This window comes from Pagrus major, chromosome 1 (genome assembly GCF_040436345.1).
Source record: "Pagrus major chromosome 1, Pma_NU_1.0".
NCBI lineage: Eukaryota > Metazoa > Chordata > Actinopteri > Spariformes > Sparidae > Pagrus > Pagrus major.
The window spans coordinates 20,249,084-20,261,186 of NC_133215.1; the positions used below are offsets into that span (position 1 = coordinate 20,249,084).

Genomic DNA, 12,103 nt, shown 5'->3' on the forward strand with positions numbered 1-12,103 from the left:
AGAGGATCTCTGGTTTGGCAAAGGCGTGGCTTCTGCCTCGACAGAATCGGATCTTGCTAGTACAGTACAGTACAGTACAGTACAGTGGCGTACAGTTCATAAGGTGATGGATGAAATAGGAGTGAAGCTCCTGGGGCTGCTGAGTGTTTGACTGAGCAGACTGCAACCTTAATGGAGGCAGACAGTCAGCTAAACTATGAAAAACTACAGCAGGAGCCATTGTAGAAGTCCCAGACCTTTTACAGTAGTTGTACTACAAGATGACAGAAAGTGTAGCTGCACTGCACACAAATACTGAGACTTCTATGATGGCTACATCAGTTCTAGCCTAACAAACTTGATGCAGAATTACTTGGAACAGACAAATAAGTAGCTGCCAGCTAAGAGCTAACCAACCTACTGGAGCCTACAATTGGTTCAGACTGGCCTCTATGAGAAGTCTGTGGGGAGACTGGGGCAGTAATGGGGTTTGTGGAGGGGAGTGGGAGTTGGGGGTGACTTACACGGAGATGCGGGTGAGGTGAGTCCGCCGTCAGTGGGCGTGCTGATGATTTTAGAGTCGGGCATGGGGAGGGGCACAGGGCGTGCCACCGGGGGTGGCGGAGGCAGCAGGAAGGAGCCCGGCATTTTGCTCTGGCCACCTCCATTAGGCTGCAGACGGACCATACAGACAGGGTGAGCGGGTCACACCCCGAGAATACACAATGTACAGGGAGCCAGACACACACACGACATAAAGTCACACACACAGAGTCCCGTGTAAGGGTAAGACACTCATATATAGACAGGTTTCAACAGTCTCCACACAAGTAGTCCTCAGTGCAGTCAGACACACATAACTGCTCACACACCGGGACAAGAGAGTTCACCAAACTCACACAATTTTAAAATGAAACAAACAAAAATATCAGACAGTCTGGCCAAAAATACTGAGGTAAATTAGAAGTGGAAAAATGATGAACACTGTCAACACACAAGGGGAAAATAAAAATGGAGTTGTCCACAAGAAAAGTTATTATAGTGCAGTGTAAGAATTTAAAAAAGAAGAGAAAATCAGTAATGAGGGTGTCTGTGTGTGTGTGTGTGCATTGTGCATGTGGAATTTGAAAAGTGACACTGTGTCTTTAGTGTGTGAAGTAACGAAAACGCAGAATAATAGGACATGAAAAAGGGCTTAATTAGTGGTTTGTTGCTCACAAGGCCAAGTTTACAGTAGAGGTTTACAGTCCTACCAGCACCCTGCAGCGAACTGAATGTGTGATGAAATAATTCTGAAATGTCTCTTTGTGACCATTTGTCAGTTAGCTGGCTTTGATGTTTTGAAACTCCTTTTCAGGATGACTGTAGGCCGGTTGTTGGGTTATAAAGGGGGCACCTCCTTTCACTGATGTTTCACTGATTTGGACCCAGAAACACCTCCCTCTGTGCCCCAGTTAGCTTCCACACTTAGTTTCCTCCTCACTACAACCACTCACAGCTTCATCTGATACACAGAGCGTTTTAATAATAATTCCCCTCAGCACTCACACACATTTTGTATAGATAAATATCTCTTATGATTCATGATCACAGATCACAGTGCAGACTGGGAAAGATGTGCCCTTTGAGAAGATTGTTGAAATGGCAGCAGGCCAACGAGGGCTTGAATAAGGAGTCTTAAATGTCTGCTGCAGTTTCCTTCAGTGGATACCTAACTCCAAACAGTGCTGTTCTAGATCGGTCTACAAACCCTCTGCCAAGTTTGCAGCCCTATTGCCTCTCTATAGTAAATCCACTTCCAGTCACCAGTCTCACCCGGGCCATACCTGCCCTATAGCCTGCCTAAAAGGGATTTTTCCAGATACTCCCCCAAACCTGAACATAACTGTGGGTGGGATAAGTTCATGTTGGACCTACAGTATGATGAGTCAAATGTGGTTAAGTTCCATCCACCTTAGTTTAACCCCTTCTTTTGTTTAAGAACATCTGGCTGCCTCCTCTTGTTGACACAATTGCCCTCAAACCATTTTCCTCTTCCCTGGTAAAATAGGTCTAGACTCACATGACATTGTCACACCTGTATATCTAATAACTAAGATATGTTTGATGTAGCAGTCACTTCGTATAGGACCATGCTGCCGCTTTCTTTCTTTTTCCATTTTCATGAGGAAATTCCACAAAAGTAAACTGACTTCTATCAACTTTTCTTTTATGTCAGTTTGCACCGTAGACCCTCCCTCACTTCCCTTTGCTGAAGCCATAGACCACTTACCTGTGCGCTGGGCTGTCCTGTGCCGTCGGTGCACACAAACTGCACAAACTCCTTAAGCGGGTCCTGGTGGTGATGGTAGCGTATGGTGGGGTGGGTGAAGTACGGGCTGGACTGCTGGATGATAGAGGAGGAAGGGAAGTGCAGGGCTGAGGCTGAGGCACGGGGACTCCCTGAGGAGAAAAGTGAAAAGGGGAAAAGAGAGGAGGAAGAAGAACGTGAGGAGAAGACAGAAGAGAGACCAAAAGTGGGTGAAATACAGTGAGACACAGGTCATTCTATTGTTCTATACAAACTACATTATCCAGGACATTAACATGCACACCTATGACAGTATACAAGACATGCACTATGTTCCAGCTGAGCACCAACACAGTCAGCATCATAGACCAGGTTGCTGCTTCAGCCTTTTATTGTCCTAAAAGAAAAAAGCTGTGACATTCTCTTGTGGTCGACTGACTGAAGCTGTTTCTGCTTACAAATGACTGGCATTATCCCTGGCTATTGGGAAACATCTGGTCCCATTCATTTTATAAATCAGCCCACTAGATTTCTCTGTACCTCTGCTAAGCCTGGCATCACCACACATACACACACATTCAAAGTTCTGTGCACGCTAGAGTGTGTTACAGTATTTTCTCCCCTCTGCTCCCTCTCAATTTCTGTCTTGCGCACATACACACACACACACACACACACACACACACACACACACACACACACACACACACACTGGGTTTTTCCACTTTTGTTTTATTGCTTGTTGGTGATGTGTAATCAATCAGCAGCATATCCTTGCTGTGCGGTTCTGCCCAGTAGTTTGAAGCTTGAGAGAGAATCTCCCCTCCGCTCCCAACCGACCACAAAACGCCTCCCGGAGACATTAGTCAGCCAGCCAGCCAGCCAACCACACACACACACACACACACACACACACACACACACACACACACACTAGACTCCACTGTCTGTCTTCTGCTGAGATTCTATGGCTTTGGCAATTTGGCACACCAAACTAAAGAGGCAAGCTGCTAGGTGAGGGGAGCCTGGCGAACAAGCATCTGTGATTATGTCTGTCACCTACTATCTCTTGTGTATGCTGTACTCACAGAGTGTGTCAGTGCCTGTTTGTACAAACTTTCTCTGTTTGGTGTATTCTTGCATATCTTTTTGTGTTTGCTGTGTGTCTGCTGTGTCTTTGTGTGGAAATGAATTTTGTGCGTTTCTGTGTCCGTATGTATTTTTGCAGTCTGTCTGAATAAATGTGTTGCTATGACTGGTGCAGCTTTCATGCGTCTTTGTATGTATATTGGTGTGTGTGTGTGTGTGTGTTTGTAGTCACCGTCACAATGGCGGACTCTCCAGACTGGTATAATCAGACAACAGTCAATCTGGCAGCTCTCCACATCAGTCCGGAGCCAAAAACAGGACATAAACCATCCAGTCCTTACCCCTGAACACCCACACTCACTAGACCTATACAACAAGAGCTAACAGCTCCAGTCCATCCAAGGCAAGCCATGATTGCTAACTGCTTCTTCCCCCTCTCTGTCTACCCCCATTTCTCTTTTCATCCCTCTCTTCCTCCCTCCCTCCCTCCCTCCCATCATCCTCCAGTCTCTTTATAGAACCAAGGCCTCCGAGGGACATTCCATTTGGATGGCAGCCATTTTAGCACAGAGAGTCCTCCACAAGAGTGTAAATTTACACATGCGCGCATGTGTGTATCTATGCGTACGTGCACAAACGCACCCATACACAATCTCTAAACACTGTCTCATTACAGCCTCTCTGTTACATGAAAACCTCTTAGCCAACAGCCTAGGCACACAGTTTCAGAGTGTGAGAAGTTAGTTGGGGGAACAAAGAAACCTGAGCCAGTCCCTCACACCTCTTCAACTCACGCACAAAAACAGAGGAGCAAATTTTAGAAATCAATTCAAATGCAAAATTCAATCTGGTGCTTTGGATCCTCTAGAGGCTATAAGACTGCTCCGTGCAGATAAACAACATGGCTTAATGGTGAGCGATCTGGCCTGCACTATATTTTCTAAATATACTGTGGGGAGCACCACGAATAAAATTCAATACGTTTCAACATGGAGGGCAATGAGTCCAAATGACCTTTACGTGGTAGGTCTGGTTTGGCTGAGGCCCAAACCATCCCTTTGAGAGACAAATGGAATGAGAGGGAGAGATAGAGAGAGGAGGACATATTTATTCCTTTGAAAAGTGAGAAGAGCCTACAGGGACTTGTTGGCAAACTTGAGATCCTGGAGACTTTGGGAATTCTCCGACTGGAGATGGAGAAACCATGTCGGTTATCCTATAGGACCGAAAAGCTCTTACGAGGACAAGGAATGAAACAGGACCTTGAAAACAGGATGTTACTTTAAGAATTGTATACACTACAGTCGACATCTGTGCAACTGCATGGACTCAGATCCCTGTTACTTACTCCTTTTAAAATGTGTATTTGCGCTTTAATCTCAAAAAAGCACATCATGTAAAAAACAAACATAGTGAGATGTTGTGTCTGAATGCAATGTATAGTCTCATTACAATATAAATCAAAGTGTGGTTTGGTGCATTAACACACCCAGTCAAGTTCATTACATGAGAATAAACAGCTTTGTCAGTTTCAATGCAAGAACAGATCTCTAAAAACATTACAATGGATGCATGAAGCAGGTAAGATATGAGGCAAATCAGTCACAAAGGCATGGATGCAGCAATGGTACCATGCAATGACAATATTAAAAACACACAGGCACAAAGATGGTGGTAAAAATGGATGGATGGAGAGAGGCTGAAAGAGAGAGAGAGAGAAATTTATGCCAAGCCATGATGGTAGCAGTAACACTGAACAGGTGAAACTCTGCGGGCATATTGCTTCTCAGCAGTTGCAACTGCAGGATTTTAAAGTTTTATTTTGCTTTCTCAGCAAGTACATTTGGGATTTTCATCATTTCCAGGCACATTTTTGCAGAATTTATTTTGTTTGTTTCCAGAGGAGTTTGGAGGTGTAAATATGGCAATCTAGGATCAAGTTTGACACTCCCTTTCCTTCTCTCTCTTTTTCAGATTATAAAAGGGGGGATCGGGGTTGTTGGGTTCATGGCAGCGCTCTCACCTGGTCTCACTCCTGCCAGCACAGGCAGCGGGTGGTGTGTGAACGCCATGCGGGGGGACCTCGTCTGGGAAGTCAGGGCGTTGAAATCAAACTTCCCCGGCTTCTTAAGTGAACCAGGCGAGGACAGTCCTGGCAAAAAAAAAATGGGATCAACAAAAAAAGTGGGGGGGAAGAGGGAGGAGAAGAGAGAGGTGGTTTTAATCAACAAAATGTTGCTTATTTAATTGGCTACACTAAAAAAAAGATTTTTATTAAAGGGGACTCGAACAATCATGATTTTCTGATTAGATTGTTTAATTTCCTCATTTGTTGATGGCAGTGCATTGCTCCCTGTCCTTTTGGCTGTTGGCCATTCACTCATGATCATAGGACTCTAGGCTATAATAAGTCATTCAGAGATATACTGTAGGATTCCCAGCTCCCAGCTTTATAGTCATATAATATGGGCTGAGCAATATTTCAAAGACTAAGTGCATGTCTTCAAAGGAAAAAAAGGGAAAAATAGCTAAAGCCAATCTGAATCTGCTCTTTGTTTTCGAGCCAAAGCACATCTTTAGCTACAATAACCTCTACTGTGCCACTGTATGTTTTTCTGTCTCATCTCTTTCTCTCTGTTTCTCTCTCTCTTTCAGGTGCCAACTCTGGGCTTTCTCTGTGTATGAGCATGGCCACCGTTCAGCCACAGTCAGCTAGTTGTGGTCTGGCTTCAGCGAAGCTCACAGGCTGGCTGCACGAGAAGAAGGCTTCATTCAGAAATAGCACACACTGTACAGTATGGACACGGCAGCTGCTGAGTGCGAAAGACAAGCAGACGGACAGAGAGAGGAGACAGAGGGAGAGAGAGAGAGAAAGAGAGAGGCGAGAAGAACGTGGGAGACATGAAAATATGCGAGGGAGCAAGGGAGCGAGAGAGCAAAGCAGAACCTGTGAAAAATGCAGCAGTGTCTTGTTTTTCAATGCGTTGCTCTGACGACATGTATGAAATTGGAATGTCATAAGATGTTAAATATGGTTATTATCTCTCGCTCACACACGCTCGCTTACACACTCAGAGCACACTCGAAAGCGTGAGCACACGTCCAATCACGGAAAAAACAAAGACCCTTAAAACACCGCCACATTTAACTGATGACACAATGGACATGTTTCTTTTCCATTAACTTTTCTTCTAATCTTCCTAACAAGTGACTGATGTGATAATGTTCTCCGTTTAAACTTTTTTTTAGACTGTTGTTTTGTAGTCTATTTCTGTGGCCCCTCCGCATCAAACGAGGCATTAAATACGATTCCTCCTCAGTTCTCCAGCTGGAGACGTGTGAAAGTCTATGGGAGTGTGGGGGCGTGTAAAACCTTCCCTCCCTGTGTGAAAGAGTTAAGTCTCAAGCAGGTGGGAGTGAATATGTGTGAACCATTTATGTCTTTAGCAGACATATATTTCTTTTTTTTTCTCCCCCCACTGTAGCGGGAGTCTGGGGGCGTATTGTACTGTCAGACAGATTCCAAGCATGAAGACAACCCCAATCCCACTTCTGACACCAATAGTTAGCAGTGATTGCTATGACACTGTCACACTTGTGGGAGCAGAGTGGAAATAAGAGCAGTCTGCAGAGACTTAAACAAGGAAAGGCACTGGAGGGGAGAGCTGGGAAACACTGAGAATTGGAAAGTGGAATTGGAAAAGAAAGTGTAAAAACCAGAACCTTATAGATAAAACAGTTTCAGGGAGGTAGTTATGTGTTTTTTATTTTTGGAAATTTAAAATGAATCAGAGCCAGGGAGTACAGAGAGGATCAGATGAAGATTGACATCTGTATATATAGGAAGTTATAGCACTGTCACTATCACCAAGGGAATGTGAAAGACAATATTCAACACTTCAGACTACACTGTGCAATGGTCTGATCTGGTTTGTGTGTGTATGAGTGTGCGTATGAGTGTGTGTATGTGCCACAACTGCACTGTTTCCTCTCTTGGCAAAGCCTTAGTATTTCACTGGCAACCAATCAAGCGCTCCCATGATGACCCTTCTGTCTCTTTGCACTAACAGGCCTGCCACCAGATGCGCCTCTGAAGCACACATAGACGCAGACACACTCACTCACACACACACACACACACACACACACACACACACACACACAGAGTTGAAAAAGACAGGAGATAGGGCTTTGAACAAGTGAAGGGAAAGTCAGGGAATTCTCCTATCTCCAGTGATTTGAACCACATATGGACGCCCAGCCGTGTCCCCCTACGGGCCTGTAACATTTAACTCAAAGCACCAAGAAAGCCCCCCCCCCACCACCACCACCACCACAAGTCTCTGGTGTCTCAGGAAAATTTCACAATCATTTGGAACTAATATGAAATCATGGTTGTTTCGTTTTCCTCCGCTAACCTCCCCCACCCCTCTTCGAGCCCCTGTGGAGCAGATGTCTCCAGCATCCTCACGGATCCCAAGGCTACACACACGCAGAAACACCATCTGGGTCCATGCTTCAGCTGTGCATGTGTGTGTGTGGGCAGTGTGATATGTGTGCACAAATCTACCATGTGCATTTCTGAATGTATCTGTGTTTGAGTGATTTATATGTATAAATGCATCTTCATACATCTGTGTATGTGTGTGTGTGTGTGTTGCTGAATGTGTGTGTTCTGTTGGTTATGGAGGGAGACAGGGGGAGTAGATGGTGCTGTGGACAGACGGTGAGGCGCACCTGTGTGTGTGTGTTTTCTATTTAATTTTTTTTAGAAGCCCCTTGGCTTGTTTGTGTGTGTGTGCATGTGTGTGTGTTGCTTGTTTACATACCCCCCACCTGGACAAGAATTCCCAGATGAGCTTTGCCTGTGGCAGGTGGGATCCTTTGGAAAATCGGATACACACCGTACCAAAATCACACATTCTCTCTTCGCTCCATCCTTGCTCTCCCATACCTCAATCTCTCCTTTTATCCCTTGGTTTCTCTTGCGTGTTTTGTGCAAGCAGCAGTTAGAAACTATTTCCAAACCCACACAACAGTAAAAAATTATAAAAAAAAACGGCAGATAATTACAAACGCATTTGGCTTCCTAATTTTTCGCTTGGATTTCATAAATTAATTGGGTAAAGGGTCCAGATTTGCACGCCATTCTACACCTCTATTTGCCAAACTCATTAGGAAGTGTACAAGGCTGTGTGTGGTGCACTTTGGAGAGTAAAGACATGGTGCACACACACACACACACACACAGTGCAAGAGCGAGTGAGAGACACAGGAAAAAGATGGGAGGTGAGGCTCTGGTGCGCTAAGGCGTGCAGCAGCCTCTGTTGTGGCTCTGATGAACAGCCTCTTAATTACATTTACAGCTAAGTGGAGCAGGAGCAGGAGAGCAGCCGCTGAGGCTCGAGTGAGAGTAGACTGGGGCAAAACCTAACCAGGGCTCTTGGCTCAGCTACCTCGCATCCTGATAACCCTTCTCTCTCATTAGCTATCACCATTTGACTCAACCAAAGTCTTCTTCTCTCCTCTTTTCCATCTCTCACCTCCCACTTTTCCCATCCACTTGCTTTGCTTTCTGCTGCTCTCTCCTTCTTCTCTCTCCTCTGACATGTTTTCTCCCTCCCCAGGGTCCCTCCTGCTGTACACGTTTTCAATTAGACAGAAGGGAGACAGGGATGGAGGGTTGAAGGGAGAGCTAGGGAGCAGGAGGAAGGGTTTTACACCTCTGATCCACAGACGGTAAGCGTCTTAATGAGGGATTTGAGGCAAGGGAGGGATGGAGCGACAGAGGGATGGAGGCAAGGCAGACACCTGAACACCTGCAGGGGTGGGGAGCCTGATAAGCATGTGTTTCAATGTGTGAACGTCTGCGTATCGGGGGGTTGTAAGTGTATAAGTCATTGCACGTGTAGGGGGGCGTCTGTGTATGTACAGTACACTTATGTGCGCACAAGTGTGTGTGTGTGTGTGTGTATATGAGTGAGTCACTGTGCATGTGCATGTACATGTGTGTGCATGTGAGGCAGAATTGGGCACAGCATGTGAATACGCCTGCTGTTGTTGTCAGTGTTACCCTGGTGACATCTGTCAGTTAAAGTGCCGCTGGAGGACTGACAGGACTTCTGAGAGATAAAGCCAGGGATCTGAGGTGAGCTACTTGTAGGCTCATGATTCACACAGAAAATAAGTAAAGCCTGAACTGGATTATCTTTGACAATCGTGCTACTGTGTCACAGGAAATGAAATTTTGATCAGCAGCAATGAAATCAATCTGATACCAACTTAACATCACTGACATTATATAGAGTATACTGTAGTCCCTTGTACCCTTAACACAGACATTCATACAACTAACATATAAACACACACACTTATACAGTATATATTATATACATGTATTGTATATACATATACTGTATAATACACACATACACAGAGGAATGACTGAGCTACATATAGGCTGATAAATAGCAAATATATATGAGTGTAATCAATGTTGTTCTAACCATGGTAAGGAAACTGCACGCCATCGTTTTCATGTTTTATCTTCCTCTCCTGCACACTCGCCAAATGGTGCTGCACTGAAAGTGGAGAAGGGTATTGTTAACAATGAGACAGAGGAAGAGTGTGAGAGAGAGAGAGAGAGAGAGAGAGACAGAGAGAGACAGACAGACAGACAGGAGAGAGAGAGAGAGAGAGAGAGAGAGAGAGAGAGAGAGAGAGAGAGAGAGAGAGAGAGAGGGAAAGGGAGAGAGTTACGAGTGAGCATTTGTGTATGAAGGAGGTAGTGAGTGACTGATAATTGACACAACATCAGGGTAAACTCTATTTGTGATTATGACTTTAAGGTGAAGGATGAGGAAATATGAAGCCTTGAGACTTGGGACTCAAGTGAAGTAAACAAGAGGGTTTTTTCTTGGAGTTATTGGGTTGTTGGAGGGATGAGGTAGGATTACTGAGGAGATAGAATAAAGAGGGTAATGTCCAAAGCACAGAGGTAGTGGTTACTGCCAAAACAATGGAAACACCAACATAAAGCCTTAATACAGGCTGCCGTAAGCTGTTATTTCATCCTTGATGCATCTTGGCATTTACATTCCTGATGTCTGGAGCTATTTGGTGGATGGCATTTAGCACCATTTATCCATGATAAATTCAATTTTCTGGGGTTGTAGTGATGGTGTTGAAACAAAATAGTGACAAAAAAAATGGCACAGAGTGTCATTTAAAACATGTCGATGGTTTTAAACCATTTATGGAACAATAAAGGAGGAGACTATTCCAAACAGTATAAAATAGCATCACCGCATGGTGAAGGTGATGACTGTGTAATGGTTTTATTGCCAATTATATTCTTCCTGACAGGACCTAAACCAGGCCTTTCATTATTTATCTACATCTCCTTTATTTTGGCAGGTAGCATGTGAACACTTAAACATCTCTATTTCAAATCTACATGAATTATATGCTTTAATATGAGGCAGGCTATCACATCCTTAACAATAATAGATAAAGTAAGCATTTCTCGTATTTGTTTTTCTTGACAAATTATCAGTCTTTGGTATTTAAGAGCTCCAGTCTTGGTTGTTGCTGTTTCTCTAAGGTAAAAACTAGTCAGACTGAGGTACAGGGAATTAAGGAAGGTGGTGGGAGAGAGTCAGGTTTAGAGGGGTGTACATCACCAGAATGAAGGCAGGTGATTGAGGTAGGGAGTGTGACAAAGAGACAAAGTCAGATGAAGGCATCAGTTTGGACTCTGGTGGTGGTGGTAGGGTGAGGGTCAGGCAGGAGTGTGAAAAAGAGGTGGGGCGGGGGGTACCTGCATCCATGTCGTTAGGCCACGCACTGGACTGGGAGGAGCTGGCAGCAGGCGAGCGTCCAGGGTAGAAAACATCATCTGTGGGGCTCTCCAGCTCACTGTCATCTAATGACTTCCTCTTGGTAGAGCTGATACCGTGGAGAGGATGTTTGGAGGGTGAAGATGAGGCAGAAAGAGAAGGGGAGAGGAGGCGTGTTTTTCAAAATAACATATAATGGCAGGAATCATATATGGATCAAGGACATTTCATATCATTTAAAGAGGCATCTTCATTGAAACAACATTACTGTTGCTAAGACCAGAACAGACAGCACAAGAAATGTCAAAACTATGAATGAAAAAGGAGGAAACAGAAAGAAAAGTTAGGAAGCAAAGACAGCCTGATGAAGACTCTCTCTAAGTGTGTGTGTGTGTGTGTGTGTGTGTGTGCGTGTATGCGTGTGTGTGTGTGTGTAAGTGTGTTTTTTAGTGCGTGTGTCGCATTAGTTTGTGTTTTTGTAGGTGTTTATAACTACCTCCGTGGAAGGTTTGCGTACAACTCCACCTCAGACCTAAAGTGACAGCAGATGACAGAAGTAAGAAGAGAGAAAGAGACAAGTTAAGAAAAAGCAGAGAGTGCAATCACACATTCATAAAGAGGAGAGCAATTAACAGAGAGACACACACATATATGAAGAGGTTCAGGACAGATTCCAAGACTGGGAATGGACTGGAGCACCAAATGCCATTTATAGCAGGAAACCTCAATGAAATGGCGTACTTCACTTGCCAGTAAAGTCATCCTTCGGATAAGAAGCAATGTACCGTTGGCAGATATTACTGTGATTTCACACTTCCCTGCAGTCTGCCCTTGGCTTCACAGAGAATCGCATACAAAGGTAGCACTACTACTGCCACATGGTAGCTTCACCCACAAGGGACTCCAC

The 12,103-nt window shown here is 44.6% G+C and overlaps 1 protein-coding gene across 15 annotated transcripts in view; it reads right to left on the reverse strand.

The window, feature by feature from the left end:
* The window catches only part of nfixa (nuclear factor I/Xa), a 112,427-nt gene that overhangs the window by 8,561 nt on the left and 91,763 nt on the right, over positions 1-12,103 (reverse strand). For 4 of the 15 annotated variants that reach the window (XM_073468328.1, XM_073468344.1, XM_073468360.1 and 1 more), the window contains 6 exons: positions 11,693-11,728; positions 11,178-11,305; positions 9,865-9,939; positions 5,382-5,510; positions 2,252-2,421; positions 504-651 (listed from right to left, as the gene is read on the reverse strand). In XM_073468328.1, coding sequence (XP_073324429.1) covers positions 504-651; positions 2,252-2,421; positions 5,382-5,510; positions 9,865-9,939; positions 11,178-11,305; positions 11,693-11,728 — 686 coding nt within the window. The remainder of the gene's footprint in view (positions 1-503; positions 652-2,251; positions 2,422-5,381; positions 5,511-9,864; positions 9,940-11,177; positions 11,306-11,692; positions 11,729-12,103) is intronic. The other 11 variants (XM_073468376.1, XM_073468393.1, XM_073468385.1 and 8 more) reach the window with 8 other exon arrangements.